Source organism: Platalea leucorodia (genome assembly GCF_965183815.1).
Source record: "Platalea leucorodia genome assembly, chromosome: 7".
NCBI classification, from domain to species: domain Eukaryota; kingdom Metazoa; phylum Chordata; class Aves; order Pelecaniformes; family Threskiornithidae; genus Platalea; species Platalea leucorodia.
In genome coordinates, this window is record NC_138829.1 from 72,787,606 (window position 1) to 72,808,027 (window position 20,422).

General features: G+C 50.6%; 1 protein-coding gene across 1 annotated transcript; it reads left to right on the forward strand.

The window, feature by feature from the left end:
- Positions 1 to 558: 558 nt before the first annotated feature.
- Positions 559 to 20,052, forward strand: DISP2 (dispatched RND transporter family member 2; the record flags this gene model as incomplete). Its single annotated transcript, XM_082317065.1, has 8 exons — positions 559 to 626; positions 8,168 to 8,614; positions 11,021 to 11,050; positions 13,162 to 13,285; positions 14,253 to 14,368; positions 14,839 to 14,957; positions 15,930 to 16,027; positions 16,633 to 20,052. The coding sequence occupies 8 exons, from the start codon at positions 559 to 561 to the stop codon at positions 20,050 to 20,052; spliced, it is 4,422 nt and encodes a 1,473-aa protein (XP_082173191.1).
- Positions 20,053 to 20,422: the final 370 nt, after the last annotated feature.

A 20,422-nucleotide genomic window follows, 5' to 3' on the forward strand; every position in this document is an offset into this window, starting at 1 on the left:
GCCAGGCAGGTCCGGGAGTGCTTCTGGGAGCTTTCCCCGCCTTGGGCCAAAGCAGAAGCACAACCCTGCTGAGACGCGGGACCTGCCGCCCAGAGGGGTTTGTGCGCGGCTTGAACCTGCAGCCCCCCTCTCCGCACCCCCGCAAGACACCAGGACACGCACGCTGCTCGGGGTGGGGATGGGAGGGGGATTTCGGGGTCCGTCTCCAGGCTCGGAGAGGTCTGGTCCGTCTCCAGGCTCGGAGCAGCCCCTGCTGCCTTGCACCGCCATGTGCCCCGGAGCCCCTGCCCCGCACCCTGCAGGCTCGACCCGCTCCCGGCCGGCCCCGGGGGCGGCGGGAGGTCCCGGGCGGCCCGGGCTCGGTGCCCACTCGCCCCCCTCGCAGCCCCCTCGGCGCTCCCGCCCCGCGGCCGCTGGCCGCCCGCCCCGGGCCCGCCTCCGCCTCCGCGGCCGCGCAAGCGCCGCGCAGAGCCGCGCCGGGGCGCTGCCGCCGCCGCCGCCGCGCCGGGAGCGTTCAGCACCGCGGGCTGCGGACAGCGCCCGCCGCCGCCGCCGCCCATGGAGGCCGCGCCGCGCTCGCCGCGGCGGGAGGGGCCGCGCCGGGGCCGCGGCTCCGCCTCGCCCAGGTAGGACGGGGCGCGGGGCGCGGGGCCGGGCCGGGCCCGGGGCGGCGGGGCCGGGCCGGCGCTGCGGAGCCGGTGCCCCGGCGGGGGGCAGCGCCCGCCCCGCCGCCGCCCCCAAGGCGCTGTGGGTGCGGGGGGTGGCCGGCGCCAGCGGGGTTCTCCCGGGGCCGGGGGTGCGGAGCTGGGCGCAGCCCCCCGGCCCCGCCGAGGCGTGGCCCGCCCTCCCACCGAGAGAGCCGGCGGAGCCCCTCGCTGCCCGCCGGACTGCCCACCCCCGGCTCGGGGGCTGGCAGCTCCGTGCGGCCCGGCCGGTGCCCCGGTCGCCCCCGCCCGGTGCCCCGGTCGCCCCCGCCCGGGGCCGGGCACGCCATGCGGAGCCGACCGCGGCGGTGGGCGACCGCCTGGCTCGGCCTCCCCGGCAGGTTTTATCCTGCAACACGGTGAGCTCTCCCTTCTGCAGCAAGGGGTGAGCCGTTGTGGGTGACGCTCAGCATGTCTCAGGCAGGGTCCTCATTGCGCTCGGCTACGGGCAAGCACGGTTTGCGCCCCAAAGGTCTCTTCCATAAAACCCTGCAGCCCTCATCTTCTCCCCCCTGCGCCATATGCTCCCTTACCTGGTGTCTTAAACCAGGCTGGCAGCCACAATCATCGCTGCTTTCTGGAAATGTCAACAAGCCCGTAATCACGGGCAAGGAGCCATCCCCAAATTTGCAAGCACATTGCCATTTGTTAGACCAGAGGCAACAGACCTTCCGAGCTCTCCGGATTCTCTTTGACCAGAGCACACATCCCGAGGTCAACGGCACACAGACCCCTTCCAAAAGCCGAAGAGGTTCACCGCTGTCTGATACGGGTTATTCGTGCGGAGGCATCCCCACCTGCCTGGGGAGCCAGCGGGGCAGTCGCTTCTCTTTGGCAGCTCTGAAGACCTCAGCCCGGGGCTGGCATGCTTTTGGGTCTCGGTGCTCGCCGGGGGGCTGTTACACAATCCAGCACTGCTTTCGCTCTTGGGCATGCGATGGGGGCAGAGCTGTGGCTGAAGCCCTGTCAGCTTTGCTTGCCTGAGTAATCCTGGCTCATTCAAACAGGTCTTTTGAAATGAATGCTGCAGCCTGGAAGAGGTAAGTTCTAGAGATGAGTTAAGCCATCTGAAACCGGTGTATTTTGAATTTCACTCGTGCTGCTCACTCAGGAACTAAAATTTATGGCAATAAAGTACAAGAAGATAGCTCTCTCACTCCCGAGCATGCGGATACATAAACGCTTCTTTACGCAAGGCTCTTCGCGTAGCCGCTAAAGGGTTAGCTCTGTACTCCCCATCCCCTGCTCCCAGCCACCGCCCTTCATCATCAGTGCTCAATTCATCGTCAGAAAGATACAGACGCTTGAAAACACTGCCTTCCTTCTGGCCCCTCAGACTGGGATAGCAAGGTGGTGTTTTCTTTTCCTTTCCCTTTTCATTTCATTTCTTTTTTCTTCAAAACAAGGCTTAGCAAACATGATATTACCAGCGGATTTTACACTGCCAGTGTAGTCAGAGCAAACTGCATCCAGGCCTCCTCTGGCACCGAAGCCAGGGTGGGGGCCCGGAGCCCTTGGTGCCCGGTTGCGTCCCGTCCCACACGCCGGGACCCACAGCAGCAGCAGCTGCCCGGGGTACAGGTGAGGCTGTTCAGACGAGTCAATGGAAAGGATTATAGAACTAAACTTTCTTGGCAGACGACGTGGGAAGCAGAGTTTTGCAGTCTCATTAATTTTTCATGACGATTTAACATACTCGGGAGTCTCATTAACAAAAAGATTGTAGGTCTTCTCAAGGATACGCGCTATCCTGCCGCTAGACCGAAAAAGCAAAACAAATAGCAACTACGCAGAAATTTTTTCAGTGCACGAGAATGTGACCCAGCCTGAGGAGGAGGCGAATGGCTGAGGAGGCGCCTGCCTCTCCCCGCCAGCAGGAGAGGGGAGCGAGAGGACGAGGTGGGAGCGACACGCACCCGGCCCTTCCTTCCCTGATCTCTGGAAAAGGGCACTCTGATCTCCTTAGAAAACACCAGCAAAGAAGCTCTTTTCTCTCGAGAGCTCCACTGCTGTTTTGCTGCTGGTATGTTCAAAGAGAAAACCTCTATTTAAATTCCATTATAAAAACCCATTCTTAAAAAGTCATTTATGGCTCTCAAAGAAAAAGCCGTTAATCTAGATGGAAGCTGGCCTATAGCACATGGTTTTAATTCGGAAAGATTTGGTTTTTTTGTTTTGGAAAGCTTGTACTGCTAGAGTAAGAAAAAAAGGGAAAGAAAATAAAACTAGCTTCTTTTTTTATGAATGAAATTTTGCAGTGCTGAATGTCTAATTAAGCAAAGGTTCCTGGGGAAAAAGGGCTCTGGTTGTAGTCAAGACACAGACTCTTGCCCTTTCTCTCGCTTGTTTTGATCCCCCCCTGAGATTCTTCTGTCAACAGGAGAAGCAGTTTGACTCAGGCATCAGACAGCTCCATTCACTCGGTAGGTGTTTCCCACCTTTCATATGCAAAGTGCTGCTTTCCTGATCCTCTCCTTAGTATGCAAAGGGTGAGATAATCTTTCTATTAAAAAAAAGAAGTGCTTATAGAAATAGTCTCGGGGATGAGGGTGGAATTAGGGAGACCGATAAAGAAGCCATTCCTTCAAAACGCTGAATATTTTTGGCCCGTTTCTCCTCTCTCAGAGACGCACGCGCTCTCCCGCTGCGTGGCTCGGAGGGAGCGTGCCAAAGGACCGGAGAGGCTGAGGAGAGGGAAGGTGGCCGCATGCTGCCATTCCCCTGCCCCGCCAGCCTTCCTCCGCCCGAGCTCAGCTCCCAGCCGTCCCGACGGGGAAGGAGCTGGAGGCAGCCAACACAGCGTGCTCCCAGCAAAGCCTCCTGCGGGGCCCGGGTGCTCCGGCCGGCGGGCAGCTAAAGCCCCGTCCTGCGGGGCAGGGTCTGAGCTTCACGGCAGGCTGCTGGGCTCTGCGGGGAGGGAGATGGGGAAGCAAATAGCGTGAGAAATGCAACTCATTGCCATGGGTAGCAGGAGCAGTTAAGCCCAGTCTGTCGCATGCCCTGTACCTCCTCGTCCTCTCTTTGCCCATATCTCTTTTATTGCATCCAGCTGAGCTTGAAGAAGAAAACGGAGGCTGTCAGGCTGCCTCTGTAGGCTTTGCTGTGGCTGAGAGACCATTTCTGCCCACTCAGTCCCAAAGATGTCAAATACCTGACACGGCCCAGACTGGGAATGAACGTTAACAAAAAATGTTTCTCTTCCCTGATGTCTTCCTAGTCTTCGTTAGCGTCAGCGTGGCAAGCAGAGTCCAGCGCGGTGCTCTGCCCACCTCTTCTCCTGCCTGACAGCAAACAGGTATCAGAAACTCCTCCACAACCATTCTTCTAGCATAGTTTAGGGTCCTGAAGGCCTGGAAAAGTAATAACAACATGGTTGCAGGCAAACAAGGACCAGCCTACGTCTCTGGTGCAGACCTCAGCATATCAAACGTTAAGCCCGCCAGCGCTATGGCTAATTGGGAGTGTAGCAAGTGAAGACTCGAATTCTGCAGAGCTGCCAGCAGTGATTATCCAAACCAATCATTATTTGCGAGCTCCAGGTTTCCCTGGAGATTTTGGATAACCAAGGTCACATCGTCATGGAGCTGGAGAGAGATGAGCAGAAGGCAACTCATACCCGGAGGGTGACTGACAGAACCGTAATTGTTTAGTCTGAAAAGGGGATAATGAAGAAGAGTCACGAGTGAATGATTTGAACTAGCCAAAGTTACTCCAAAATGTGAAGTCACTGAGCAGGCAGGGGACTGAGTTAAGAGACAACGTGCGGGGGGAGAACGGAACTTGACAGCATTTCACAGCAAAGATGGTAAACGGGAAGAATGGGCTCTCACGTGAAGTATTAGAATCAAATATATTAACGTATGGGCATAAACACGGGAGGCAACCTGCGATATCCAAGAGTTTGTCGTCTGCTTTCCCCACCGGGAGGTGTGGTAGCTGAGGGGGTTTTGGAGGAGGAATTTTTCGTTGCGTCCTTCCTGCACCTCCCTGACCACCTTCAAAGTGCATTTTGTGAAAGCCTTTTTGTTCTGTCCAGCGTTACTTCTTCACCATCAGATGAGGCGGGCACGGCAGTACAGCCATCAGACCAATTGCCTATGCAGATCCAGCAGTTTAAACAAAAAAGAATTTTGGTTTTGCTTGGGAAAAAAAGAACACAAATATTGTACAGGTGTGGGAATACCAAAAGCACAAGCTGTCAGTGCAGCAGTGTCTCTGAATTATTATGCGTTGTAGGAAGCCATCACCTATTTAAAGTGTACAAAAATTAGAAAAAACAACAGGATCAAGGTAGGGGGAAAATAGTAACTTAGAGACATCGAAAAGGGAGTGAGAAAAGGTCTAGATCTTGCCACAGCATAACACTACCACAATCCCAGCTCTCTGATGGAAATTCCGTGACCCAGGACTACGAGTGCAAAACTACAAACCCCAAATCGGATGCAGTTGCACGTCAGCCACCGGACACCTGGGAGGAGGGAGAGGAACCACACTTGAAGCTTGAGAGAGCGGATTGAGGGACTCTCCAGGTCAGCTCTCCCGAACACTCTGCCCCTGCATCTCGATGGAGCCGTAGGGGATGTGGTGGCTAGCATCTCCCAGGCAGGCTGGTTCCATAATTAGTATAGATGGGCAATGACTAATTAAAGAGGTCATTTGATATGTTGACTGCCACAGACCGTAATCTTTCTTTCGTCTGTCTGCAGTGCGCCTGCCCTGTGCTGCACCAGTACAGCTGGACCCGAATCCCTCCCAGTGCAGGGATGACTCTGACAAGGCTGTAACAAGTCCCGACAAGACCCCAGGTTACATCTTAGGAACAGCTTTGCTGGCCTTTGATTTATAATCCCATGTATTGCATTCATACACACCGGTGACAAATTTGTAGTCTTCTGTTGTGAACTACCCTTATCTAGAGCTTTAACACAAATCACGCGCTTAAAAGTCTGGGTAATCCTGCCACTAATCCATCTGTGACAGGACAGCACGGACGTCATGCGATGTGGTTGATATTATTTCTTTTGACAAATTCTGCGGGTGAATGGGATATCATTGTCACAATCTGTACAGGAGCTCCGGCTTTGGCCGACAGCACTGCCTCTTGCTGCGCTGAACCAGCTCAAGTCTTACGCTTCCAACCAAGTGCTGGAACTGTTGGGAGCAACCTGTCAAGCTTATCTCACTGGGGTGTGCACGCATCCGTCTGCTGGCTTTCTGGCACCTGCTTCAGTCCAAACTTTGACTTCTTTCAGCCACTTTGCGTATCTATTGTCATAGGAAACGTTAACGGTCTCGCGGACGCTGTCTGACGTTGCTCTCTTTGGGTGTACGGCCTCCTCCGAGGATGCAGAGCAGCTCAGTTACACAGACGCTGGTATTTGCATACTATTTTAGTATCATTTTGCCGTTTTTTCTCTCCTTCCTTGGCCATTACCAAAAAATATTCAGCAAAGGAATTTGATGACCCAAAATAAAACCGCCCATGTAGTTCCCCGCTCCTGCATGGCCTGAGCTTCAGAAAATCTGCATTTGAATGTCAGTTATTGCTTCTGAGGCCAGTGCCATTGTAATGAGGACCCATGAACATGCCAGCCCTGTCTGTAACCGCGCTGCAGCTGTCTTCTGGCTTAAAAACTAAAATTAGCATTGGATGGTGTCTAATCAGTCGAGATTTCTTTGTTACTAGTCCCTGGACTGGTACACTGGGCAAGTAAAGCTGAGCGTGATGTCTGTGCCATGAGTCTCCACCCCAGCACTGGTATAACTGCTACCACAAACATTACTTTGTTGTAATGATTTTAATGAAATAAGCCCATTTTGTGCAATCATGAAATATAGTTTCTCAGTGTTGATAAACTCAATTGATGTTGGAAAGTACATAGCAAATGCTGCCAAGGCCAGTATGTCCTTCTTTCTGGAAAAAATACCAATTTTCAAGCAATACTGAGCTAACAGTATTCTTCAAATCCCTTTTGTCATTGATAATATCATGCCATTCAACTCTGGGTGCAATTCCAGAGACTTGCAATTGCTAAAATTCTGTCTTTTTCTGTGGCTGTCCGAAAAAGAAATGAGAGGGACTCTGCCAATTTTCAAAAATATTCCCTGCTCAAACATTTTGCCTTCATTTTTTCCCACATGGCATCAGGTGCCTCAGGCTAAAGTTCATCTCACTGTAGTCTTGCTCCAGCACTCATAACTCTTTGATGACTTGAGGCACTGTGTGATTCTAGCTGGCCCGAATCATTTGTCATTCTTCATCCTCGATGCCAGACACTAGGGCAAGACACATAAGTCAGCTGTAGACACCATGGCACGGGCTCTGAACAAGGACCACAGCATGGTGTTTCCATACTGTGCCTTCTTTCTGAGCTCCAGATCGCACAGTGCTGCTGAAACTCCGACACCTTGACCAGCTGCATCTCTTGAGACAGCAATTCCTAAGGCATTTTGGGGGTCAGTGTGACCTCAGGCTATTGTTTGTGAAGGGTTTTTTCGTGTCACGCAGACTAAACCAGTTCCTCAAAGTATTATTCAAACTTTCTCCAAGCTAGCAAAATCCCTCCGGTTCCATAAATCAAGAACTGTAGGAACAGAATAATTTTTTAAATCCCTCGGCGACAAGAGAGCGTATCCTGCAGAGACCTCATTACTTGGGAACTGAAGTCTGCAAATGTTTTGTCTCTGTAAATTGAGCAGTCAGAGGAAAGTCAAGCTTCAAGAGATCTTGAGAGATCCTAGTCCATCCCCTTCCTGCATACCAAGACCAATAATATCTGTTGCCGACATCCTTGGGAGATGTCTGTCTGAAATGATCCTGAGGAGCCCAGTGGAGAGTCTGCAGGACGTGGGAGCCGTTAGGGCATGGGCCAGGCCGGAGGCTGAAGCCCCTTTTACACCGTCACAGCCATCAGGTTCACTGCTCAGACTTTTTAGTGCCAGGGATGATTCACTCTCCTACTACCCCAGTGTGGAGCAGAGCCAGTCCTTCTGCAGAGCAATCCAATTCCTCTTCCCAAGAAGCACAGATAATTGAGTGTCTTCTTCACATGCAGTCTCCTTTGGTTTCCGTTTCCCCAGATCTCTGTAGTCACTCGGTGGTCCTGAGTTAGGACCCTACCCTTGTCAGCAGCCAGGGTCTCCTGCCCCCTCCACAGCGAAATAGCTTGGAGAATTGTTTGAGAGGATGCTACCCCATTTTTCAAAATTTTGGAGCAACATGCACAAAGATGTGATGGATTCTCCATCAGCTGTAATCCCTGAGCGAGTCACGGATGGCTTTAGGAAAAGCATAATCCAGCTCAGCCCTGAGACTGGCTCTTGGTAGAGCAAACCGTGGGTGAGGGTTTGCACCTTGTGTTATGTGGGAGGCCTGTGAGAGTCTCCAGTCTGCGGGATGCGATTCCCCTGTGTAGCCTTTCTACTGCTCTGCTGTTTTACCATACTGTTATTTTCTCTCACAGAGAAAAACAGAATGCAGGACCTTGCCAGACCTGTCTCGCCATGCCAGAGATTGGGAACACCGAGCCCAGCTACAGTGGCACTTCCTGGGAGAGAATCTGCCCGGTCCATCACTGCCCCGTTCCTGCATCCCCCGGGCTGGGGGGGGACCACCTGCCCTCCTCCAGCCACACGCTTGGGCCAGTCTCCACCCAGTCCAATGGCCAGGTGCCATCGAGCTCCCAGGACTCGCAGCAGCACCACCTGTACTACCCCTGCAACCAGCCGGAGCCCCGAGGCAGCTACGGCCTGCCCCCGCTCCCTGGGCACGGCGAGAGGCCCATGTTGTGTTCCCACCTTTCCAGCGGTGATCCCGCGCCACCTTCCCACCACGAGGCCTCGGAAACCCCCTGGAAACAGTGGTCCCCCGGGCAGCGACGGCCGGTGCAGCATCACATCGTAACAGTCAGGTAGGAGGCATGTGGAGAGCGGCTCAGGGGCTTGCAGAAAGCATCTCCTGAGCTTCACGGTGGGAAGCGGAGGGGACGAGAGGGGTCTGAGTGGGGATGCACGAAACATGGGTTTGCTCTTCAGTTTGGGACAGCAGCTGCCCCAAAATGCAGGGAGGGATCCAGCTCTGTGGAAAGCGTACAGAGAGCTGCCATTCCCACACCAGGGAGAGGCAGGATTTGCTTCTCAAGGTGACCCATTGGATAAAGCCAAGGTCGCTCAGTCGCTCCTAGATCATGCAGCTCTGATTATGCCCATCTTCTGTGATCTTTGTATTTTCTCCTCTTGCACTGCAAGACACACGGCTGGCTAATCCTTTATCTTGGCAGAGTTTCTCAGTGATAAGAGCAGAGTTAATTCCTTTTTCTGCCCCCACCGAAGCTGCTGCCTGTGCTGGAAGGGCGAGGCAGCAGAGGGTGAGCACTGGCTACAGCTGAGCAGTGAGAAATACAAAAGTGGGGAAGATTATTTGGTTTTCCAGGTTGGACAGCAACGAGGGTGTAAATTCTGTATTGTCCATGACAGAATCGGGCAAACTCCATTTGTGTGCGGAGCGGCCAGTGCCGTGCCGGGGTGGTGGGTGTCTCCTGGGCAGCGCGGCAAGGCTGCACGCACGATGGGCTTCCCCGCAGCCTGAGCCTCAACCTCCGCCCCTTCCAGCCAGCGCCATCCGTCCTCGCTGCGGGTGCCTTTTGGAGTCCGCTGTTGGCACTAAAGACCAGGATCCCTGTGCTGCCACAGCAGCAGCCACCATAGTCCGATAAAAGATGGCAGAGGATTCCTTCCTTGCCTTTGCACAGCGGTGCAGGGTTAGGCACAAAAGCCCTTTATGGTCTCATTTTCTAGCCATTAACAGAAGACTTAATTTGCTTGTTTGCAGTGTAGAGCAATTGCAGCCAGAGGAGTGGAGCCTGGATCCTTTTTAGCTTGCACGCTATCAACAAAATTGTCAACTCTGTTCTCTGTAACAGGTTATTTAAGTAGGAAATGCAGCTGGATTGCAAATCCCTGGCAGAATGTGCAGCACTAGCAGACAGAAAAGTGATAACATAATAATGCTGGAATGGGGTTTTTAATCCAAGCAAATCTGCTTGAGAAGCTATTGTGAGAGAATTAGCACAGGATGGGCAGTGTGCTGCCAGAAAGAGACCTCTCTTTAATAATCTGGTGAGGATTTTTCTTTGCTCCCCTCTCTCCCAAACCTACGGAGCATTAGTGTGATGAGGAAAACACAATATAACTTATTACACGTGCCACTGAGAGCGACTCTTCCGTGGGGAACTCTCCTCCGTTGCTTCTTTTCTTCCACCCATAACAAGCTGCCAGGAAGGATGAGCTGCCACAGGGTCACCCGTCGGCTGCCCGGGACGGAGCAGGGCCCCAGGGCCATCTGCCCCAGGCGGGTACCAGAGCGCAGCAGGACCTTCTCCCAGTTTAAGCCTAGAGCGTAGGAGGGTGAAGGGAGGCGGGAGCACTCGCTGAGCTGAGCTTGGCATGGCTCCGGAGAGAGGAGGAAGCCACGGCTGGGAGCAGTTCGCTGGAAGCTGCGTTGCAACCCAAGGCCTTGCCAGGCTGGGGCGTATTTCAAGGGGACACTTCAGTGGAAACGGAGAGCAAAATGAAAGGTCCTTCGGCGATGGGGACCCACCGAGGTGCACCTTTTCTCTTAAGATGTCAGTGGAAAGCTTGGCCTCAGGGATTCATTAACAAACGTAACCTTGGATCCCCTGGGGATGGCTTCTTTATTTCATTCCTGAGAGCCCTACAAGTGGCAAATGCTCCTCTGTGAAGGAAACCATGTTTAAAACCAGAAGATGTTTTGAGCAGCTCTGCTGGCCTTCTGCTCCTCTAGACTGGATGAAGGCTGGAAGGGCCCAGAAAACAAGGGAGAGCCGCCTTTTTGGAAAATCCTTGCTGAGCCGCACAGAAAATAAAAACTATCTATAGGCATTTTGCTAGCCCAGCTGCTGAAATGTAACAGAGAGGTAAGCTCTTGTCAAGAAACAATTTAAAAATTCAGTAGGAAAGCACTTAAAGCAGATAGATTTTCATGGATAGAGTTGCGGTGCAATTTCTACAGCATTACATTGCTAATGTCCGTTACTTTCTACAGGGTTTTCTTAGAGGGGCAGAAGTGAGTGACTACATGTCTTCCCATCCTGTTTGGTTAAAATGCCAACGGAGAGGAAAAGACCCTGTTATTCATTAAACTAATTCATGTAGCGCCAGCAGCTCTTGCAGCAACGCCGCAGCTTGGTGCTTTACAGCCCCTGAAAGGGCTACCTCGCTCCTTAACAGCCCAGCACTGTGCTTCGTAGGAAAATAATAAATGAACGCATCTTTTTTTTTTTTTTTCCTGTCTGCAGACATGACAAAGCTTTCAGGATGCCAAAAAGGTATGTTGAATACCAAAAGCTTCCTTCTACCCCATTATCATTGCTCTCCTACCCTGCTATTAGGACCTGCAGAGCGTTAGCGCTGGCGGCAGCCCCGGCAGCCCCGGCTTCAGAGGCGAGGTGCGTGCTCCCGGCTCGGGGCTGCCCCTCGGCTGGGAGAAGCCTCAGCGGGCTTGCCCGAGCAGTGCCTCCCGCGTTACCGACCAGCGACGCCGTCGTGATAGCTGTTCTGGGGGCGGGTGCCTGGCTCTAGTCCAGACGATAGCTTCACATATATATATATGTAATAATCCTATGGGTACGTGTGTGTGTGTGTGTGTATAGGATTAATCCAGCTTGGCCCACCAGATGGGCAACCAGGAGGCCAGCCCATCCACGAAATAAGTTCACCTTTTCAAAAGACAGAGGATTTTTAATACATTTCTTGAAATTGAAATAATTCAATTGCTTTCAACTCCTGTTTAAAAGCTGATTTTTTAAAAGTATTTTTTCTGGAAGGTTTGGGTAAGTATTTTTCATCATGACATACTGCAGCTGATTCTTTTTTTATTTCTTCTTTTTTTTTTTCTGGTAATTGGACACGGAATGACCCAAAACAGCCTCCAGAAATTAGGTACTCTAATGTGTAAAGGGCAATTTTTCTTTGTTTTCCTAGTAAAGACTTCACCTATGAAGACAAACTTGATAAGGCAGTCTTAAATTGAAAAAAATACCGGGCCTGACCAAAAGCCACGTGAAAGGCTCTTTGAAGGGCTTGTGGTGATTTCTAATTATGAGAAATAGCTGCATTATTTGACTCAGTGCAGTTGGAGGCAAGAGGAGCGAAAGAGTAGGCAAGCAGGAACGTTACACCTGATAGGCACTGCCACAGCCGCTCTAAAGTTCATAAATATTTCACTTCCCCATGAAGCTCAAATATTTGTCAACTATTTTTGAAGAAAGAATTTCTTCTATTTCAGAAATATGTCAGAATACAGAAGAAATACCTAGAACCTGCCAAACCAGAGCAGGAACCCATTCCAATATCTTATATCTCAACAGATATTTTTGAGGAAGACAAAAATTTTGAGGCAGTAAAACCTGCACTGGTAAAAAATTGTGGGATGGTAACTTTGATAGATCATCCTATAGGAGAGACAGTTTGTCCCAAAAGAAAAATAGACCTCGGGTGGAAAATTTTAGACCAGCTCTTAAGAACAAAAGCAACTGGCAAGAGTTTGGCCAGAGCAAACTGCTTCTCTGGAAGGGTTTTGTTTGTACAGAAATGTCATTAAAAATGCGTGTGGCACCACACCGCACTGATACGTATTCCAGGCATAGCCCTGGCCCCGGGGCTGGTGTGTGTTCTCCAAGCCCTGAAGGAAAACTGGTCTGCTGCATTTGCAGATGCTCTTGTTGTAGGTTCAGCGGGTGGGTTTGAGGCCGATATCAGGGTGGGATTTACTTATCCTGCGGATGCAGAAGCCACTTGTCCACTAGGTGAATGCTGCCGGCAATCCTAACATCGGTTACACATCGGATCGGTGGTTTCCATCCTTTTTTGCTGTGCAGATGTCCATACATTTCCCAACAGTCAGGCAGGACCCTGTAGAGTGAGTGAATTTAGACCATGACAATGGACTTGCTTGAGTTGGTTACCTTCAGGGGACCCTTCAGAATGGCCCAAAGACTTCTCCGAGTCCACAGGCTGAAAATCTGCCGGCCAAACTGTTAGGCAGCTACCAGCTTAGATTGCACAATGGGGGAAAAAAAGGGAAGAAGCTCTTTTTAAATGCAATCTTTTAAGTTAAATATTTAAAGCTTCATTTTGCCCTAGGATGCGAGAGTCTGGTTTTTATTATTTCTGATTGAAAAAGCAGGAAAATGGAGGGAGGCAAAATGTAATTACCCGAGTTAATTAGAATTGCCTGCAAACATCCAGTTGGAGGTATAATATGTTCATTAATAGCCGTACTAGAGCCTCTAAGCTTTTCGATAAATAAATGCTCAAACCAGAAAGACCTAATTCTTTTACTTCCTTTTACTAACACTGCATTGGTTTAACAGCAGGTTTTGTGCTAATAGCAGAAGCGCCTTAACAGCTGCATCTTTTCTCCTCCCGTTGATTCCAGTTACTCTCAAATGATCGCGGAGTGGCCCATAGCCGTCCTGGTGCTGTGTTCAGTGACGGCGGTGGTTTGCACTGTGGCGGGCCTGCTTGTTGGAAATTTGCCTGACTTTTCAGAACCCTTAATGGTAAGTCCCTACAGATGATCCGTCAACCTGAACATAAGGAAAATCCACGGGCCAACCTGTGATATATTGGTTCTGCCATATAAAATGAGCCTTTAATTCCTTCCTTCTCTGCAGACAGAAGCAGCGAGGCAGGACAGTAAATCAAGGAGGACATTAAAGCCACTAAAAATGGCCGTGTTTATCAGGGATCTGCTGTCCTTAACCCACATCTTCACAGGGCGCAACCAAAGCAAGATTCCTTCGGAAGGGCCACCCCGTGTCAGAGTAATGCACAGTATCTGCTGTTTCTTTGGCAGAACAGAAAGAGCACGGCCTATGCTGGCGGCAGCCACCAGCCCATCGCTCAGCAATGCTGGGGACTCGCGCTAGTGCCCTCACCCTGGTGCGGGGAGGCGCTGCCAGCACAAACTGGGATGGCTCCTTTTGCTCCCCTTCCACTGCTGGGAGGCTGGGGTTGCCCAAAAGGCCTAGCTAGGCTGGGTGGAGATCGGAGGGAGGATCCGGCTTTGGCTCCTACAGCCTGCGTGTGAGGCTCTTGAAGTGGAGGGACTGCCCTGCTCTGAGCACTGCTGCACAGGGTCCTGGTTTCCGTGCAAGATCCCACCTTTTCTGAAAGTCATCCCTGTCTCTTGTTAATGGAAGAATCCTCAGAAAATAAGAACAGACTAGAGTTTGCCCAGGAAGAGGAAAATTACTCCCATTTCTGTAAGTGACTATTTTGCTCGAAGAGGAGGAGAACAGTCTTATGAGGGAGGGAGAATTGTAGCCATCCTTGCCCAGAAAGGAAAGGAGAGAAATTTTTTTTTTCCCATCAGCTCTGCAGTATTTCCAGGGAAAATTCAATTTGTGTATCTCTCCAAGATGCAGTAATAATCTTGTACAGTTTCTGTGCCTAGGAGGAGGATTAAGGAAGGCTAAGCTAAACTAAAACACAAGCTGATGACAAAACCTTTTTGCCTGGCTGCAGGGTTTCGAGCCACGAGATACTGACATTGGCAGAAAGCTCGTTGTGTGGAGGAACGTAGAGAGCCATACAGGCTACAAGAAGACCTTTTCCCTTTCTCCCTATGCTGAGAAGAAAAGGTATTTGAGTTTGGTTTGGGGAGGGTGAGGAAGATGTTGGCTGTAAGGTTATAGATTCAATGGCCCAAGACATCTATGTGAATGACAACATATATGCTGAAAAGCGACCAAGGTGCTGGGGACTTCAGTCTGTTTGCCTGCAACGGACTTGGGCTCCCTATTCGGGAAACCAGGAATTAGGCACTAAACTCTTCAGGCGTTTACGTCACCGTTTACCTTTGAGAGACCGCAGAGGCGACTCGGCGTGTCTGCCCAAGGGGATGCGCTTTCTCACTCAGTCTCATGCAGTTCCCTATAACGGGGCACAGTCAACCCAATATCGAAAAGCTCCCGTCCAAGCAACGCTCTTTCGAGACTATGACAACCCTTATTGCTGCAGCAGCGTTAGGTGGGGCACCAGAGCCTCGTCCGTGAACGTAACTCATAGCCAGATGATCTCTAGTTACACAAATAATCTGATCTCTTGCTAGCTATGACGACATTGGCATTAGCAGAGGGCAGAAGGCTGCTCAGGGAGAACAAGAAGCGAGGACGCGGAGAATGGTGGAACAAATCTACGGAGCAGATGGTTTCTTTTGTGGTCCCCCAGGTGAGTGAAATCTTGATGGGGTAGTAAGTATTACACACCCAGAGCTCAACAGCAGACAGAATTCCAAAGTGGTTTAGGACACAGGGAAATGTTCTGAAAGTGCTCCCAGAAAGCCGCGTGTACACTACCACCCTGGGAAACCTAAGCCGCCTTTTGGATAGTGAGCTTCCAGTGCTTCCTAACTGAGCAGTCAGAAAAAGCTTGTTTGAAATTCTGGAGAAGAGTTGTTTCTCCCTAACTTTTTGCCATACTTCTTTTTCCCCTTTAGAAATTCGCCTTAAAAGCACCAGTAAAAGGACTAATGTTTTCACCATTTACCCGTATCAAAAGTGAATACCCTGAAGAAATGCTGTATGCCCCACTCCCTCTCTGCTCCCACTCCCTCTCTGTTCCTTCTTTTCTTCTTGAAAAATGTAAGTGGCAGTAAAAACTGGAGAGAAAAAAGAGGAAAACTCCAAGACACCCAAATTTGGCCCCAAATGGACACTAGTAAGTAGAAGAAAGAGGAACAGCATGTGGATATTTTTACTCCCTTCCCTGCCTCTGCTCCCCCTCTGAAACCAGTCAAACACCAAACCCTCAGGGCCTTGGGAGTTTCTGGCTGACCTCGAGCCCCTCGCTTTGTAACGGGGGTGCAGAACCAGATGCCAACGCTCACTAAAAGCACGCTGACGGCACGGAGAGCGTGGTTTGAAAACGCCCCAGCACTGCTCTGCTGCTGCTGACAGACGGGCAGGGAGCAGAGGTCAGATCACACAAGGCAGATGCTACCACTCACTACAAGCTACTGTCTCCGTGACCTGCTTCCCTTCAGGGCGTCCTCCATAGCAGTCATATAGCCAGCGAGATATATATATTTTTTTTTTTTTTTTTTTTCCTATGCACAGAGATTCTACTCCAAACAGCCTGGCTGATTCCTCTTCATTACCTAATCCTTTTTTTAATTTTTTTTTTTCTTCTTCTTGATTTCAGAAAAGAGCTATTCCCAGCTGGTATTTATGTCCACAACTGCTGGGAGCTTATGGAACTTGCAAGCTATTCAGTCCATGTGTCAAATCGAACAAGACAAGGTTAGTAATGTCAGGAAGAACATATACACATGCTGTCTCTTTTCCGACTGTCGTAATCTTTCATCTCTAGCTGAAAGGAAGCCAGACAAAAATAACGTAAGCTACAGAACAGGTTGCAGCCTAGAGGACTCCAGAGCACTTTACCTACTTAGCAATACATGGATGACTCCACCTGCCACTAAAGTCCAGCTGCAAAGTAGCAGCTGCCATTAAACAAGAATAAACGGACACTGAACAAGAGCTTGGTCCAGAAGCCAAAGGTGTCCGTCAGAAGCTGCTGAGACTTTGGGGCAGCAGAACCTAATTACTGAAATGGAGCTGGAGATTGTGATAGCGAGTTTTGCATGTGGGAAGTTTAATTGGATTGGCTGTGTTTGCCATAGGATCCAAGTTTTCAAATCAGAGGTTATAAAATGTAAGTAATGGACAGGGTTTAATTTTTGCAAAAGGCTAGCATGTTTCAGTAGCTTTGGTATTTGCAATTTATCACTGCGAGGATGGCGAGCCATGGCTGGCACAGCTGGAGGGGAGCAGGGAGCACTGTGGGGCTGCAAGATGAAGTGTGCAGAGGGGTCTGACATGCTGCTGCCTCGCCTGTTTTTCAGATACGCTCACACGTTCACTTTAGAGACCTCTGCCAACGTACTGAAGCCAACGAATGCTGCCCAAGCTGGTCTCTGGGGAACTACATTGCCGTCCTGTACAACAGGTCTTCGTGTTTGGAGATAACCCAAGGAGACATCTCCCATACTCTGGCCCTCCTTCGTGCCTGTGCTCCAGACTACCACAAAGGGATCCTCACTCCGTCTTGCATAGGTCCCGAGACTGTGAGACAGAAACACTCTCAGTGCGCTAAAGTCCCAGAAAAATGCACCCGCTTCAATGCCATTTACCAGCTGCTTCACTTCTTGGTTGACAGAGACTTTCTTAGTCCCCAGACGATGGAGTACCAAGTGCCGTCTCTCAAATACAGCCTGCTGTTTTTGCCTACAAGGAAAGGTGCATCTATGATGGGGATCTACTTAGACAATCTTGAATCCTGGGATCTGTTTGATAACTATACATCTATCACTGGAATGGACCTGGGCCTTAAACAGAAACTATTCCAGCACTACCTTTTACTGGATACTAAGTATCCAGTCCTGGCAATATTAGCTATTTTTCTAAGCATTTCTTTTTATTTACGCTCAGTCTTTATCACCTTGATGGTCCTGCTCGCTGTTGTCAGTTCTTTAATGATCTCCTACTTCTTGTACAAGGTGGCCTTCAGATTCGCCTATTTCCCTTTTGTAAACCTGACAGCAGTCATCATCCTCAGCAGCATTTGTGCCAACCACACCTTTGTCTTCTTCGACCTCTGGAACCTCAGCAAGAACCAGAACCCTTCCGCTGGGCTCTCTCAGTGGGTGAGTCAAACCATGCACCATTTCGCGTATCTCATGCTGGCATCTTGCTTCACGACGGGTGCTGCCTTCTATGCCAGCTACATCAGCAATATAATAGCCATCCGCTGCTTTGCTATTTACATGGGCACCTCTGTGCTGGTGAATCTGGTATTCATGATGACTTGGCTTCCTTCTTCGGCTGTGCTGTATGAGCGCTACATAGCAACGACCTGCGTTTACAAGCCAGAAGACTACTGGAACAACGCTGGCCATAAGAGAGTCGCTCTCTCCCTCCATTACATTCTCAGGGGTCTCCAGAACACGCTGTCTGAAACCTCCAAGCTGCTATTTGAAAAGCTTCTGCCTTGCGGGGTCATCAAGTTTCGGTACATCTGGATCTGCTGGTTTGCTGCCTTAGCGATAGGAGGTGCCTACATTTCCTGTTCCAACCCAAAACTCAAACTCCCGACTCTCGAGACGTCGTCTGTCCAGGTGTTTAGACTGAGCCACCCCTTTGAGAGGTACGATTCCGAGTACTGCCACCAGTTCATGTTTGAGAGGCTGGAGCACGGAGAAGGGCAGCGTATGCCTGTCACCATAGTCTGGGGCATTCTGCCCGTGGATAACGGGGACCATTTCAATCCAAAAAGCAACGGCACCCTAGTGACAGATGTCACCTTCACCATCCAAAACCCTGATGCCCAGAAGTGGCTTCTCGAATTCTGCCAAAAAGTGAAGAACAAAACTTTCTATTATGCTGACACAGAGCAGAAATCTACTGTGTGCTTCATGGAGGAGTTCCTCAGGTGGATGGACAGTCGCCAGTGCTCCCAGCGAGACCACAGCTTCAACCTTTGCTGCAACCAGTTCTCCTTCCCTTACGGAAGCGAAGTCTTCCTACACTGCATCAAAATGATGCTCCTGGAACAAGGCAGGGAAGAGGCAGAAACGTATGATCTGGGCCTTAGGTTTGATGCGGAGGGAAATCTCGCTGCCTTAGTGCTGCGGTTTCAAACTATTTACCACTATAGCTTCAACTACAGCAAAGCCAAACAGTTCTACGAGGAAATCAACCTCTGGGTAACAGAGGAAATGAAAACTGCCCCCGTGGGGCTTCAGAATGGATGGTTTACCAGTAAACTAGAGCTATACAACCTCCAGCACAGTCTCAGCACAGAAACGATGGTGGTCATGGGGCTCTCCATAGCCATTTCCTTCGTGGTGCTGCTGCTCACTACCTGGAACGTTCTCCTTAGCATCTTCTCTGTTACTGCCATCGCGGGGACCGTCCTGGTAACCGTGGGCCTTTTGGTTCTCTTGGAGTGGCAGCTCAACGCGGTGGAGTCTCTCTTCATTTCCGCTGCAGTAGGTCTCTCCGTTGACTTCACCGTCAACTACTGCATCTCCTATCATCTGTGCCCCCATTCTGACCGCCTGAGCCGAGTGGCCTTTTCCCTGAAGCAGATGAGCTGTGCCACGGCCATGGCAGCTTCTGCTCTCTTCTCTGCAGGGGTCATCATGTTGCCTGCGACGGTCCTGGCGTATCGGAAGTTGGGGATATTCATCATGATGATCAAGTGTATCAGCTGTGGGTTTGCCAGCTTCTTCTTCCAGTCACTGTGCTGCTTCTTCGGCCCAGAGAAGAACTGCGGGCAGATCCTTTGGCCTTGTGCCCACACCATGAAAGACTATTCTGATGACTCCGGGCTGAACGGAAGCTTTGCCTGCGGGGGGAACGAGAAGCAAAACCGGTTGCGGAAGGTCCAGGAGTCCAACACTGCAAACGAGCAATACGAGCTCCAGCCCTTGTCCAGAAAACTCAGCGACAGTTTTGACAACAGCACTTCCACAAGCAAGCTGTCCAACCGGCCGTCAGTGCTCTCTGAAGACACACAAGTTGAAGACAACAGGTGCCCCAGAACAGGCGTGCACCCTTCCCTTGAAAGAGAGAGACAGAATCTGCAGGAGGCCCTTGGAGACCAGCAGGTTGGCCTGTGCCAGTGTCCTGCCCTGCAAACTTCCTCTCCGTACAAGCACAGCAGCTCAGGAGCAGAAACTCACAGGGAGAGGCTCTGCCGAGATTGTCGATGTCGAAAGTACGGTCCGAAAGCTTGGGATGGGTCTGGGCTGGACCACATCCAGCCGGCTGGCATGAAAGAAGAAGGGCAGCTCAATAAATCCCAGTGCTCTAGTGACACTGCCCAGCAGCAGTCGGATTATACCTCAGACAACAGCCATCTCCCTGCTGCTGACATCTACAAAATTCACAGATGCCTTTGTTCTCTTGGCAGCTCTTTTGACATGCTCAACATCTCCAGTGAGACGTCGATTAGTGATTTTGAGCAAGGCCTAAAGCTTGCTGAATCAGCCAGTTCTTGTCCTGATGTCTTAGAGTTGTCTGATTCGTACAGTCAAACAGAGAGAGGTTACTTGAATGGGAAGAGAGATACCCTGCGGCTGGACCTGAGGGAGACTGTCTTTGATATCTCTCCAGCAGCATCGCAGCAGAACAGCTCTTCATGGAAAAATCGATTTGGATTAGGCAGCGAAGGTCCGGTTGTGCTACCAAACAGCCAACCAGACATGCCTGATGTTTGGATCAAACGATCTAGCGCACAAAGTTCTGGTTACAACAGTTGAAACCTTGCAGAAAACAAAACCGTACTGCTAGGGAAAGGGGAAGTCGAAATCTCCTTGGAACTGTAAATATCAGTTTTTTCCTCCCACCTCTCCTAGAGCTGAGACTATTTCTTAGTATTTCAGCTGTGCAAATACCCGTGTTTTCACAGAACCAGCAAATCTGATACTAGCGAGAGGATGCGAGATCAGTCTTGATGGAGTACAAGCCCTTTCACCTTCCAGTGTCTGGTGCCATATTCATAGCTGTACTGCAAAACTTATCGAGTAAACCTGTTTTGTCATTTCCTACAAGGTGATTAGATTTTGTTTTCTTGTCAAGGTCACGTAGGAGAGAAATCATGAGGTGAATCTCCCCGGATATTTAACAACA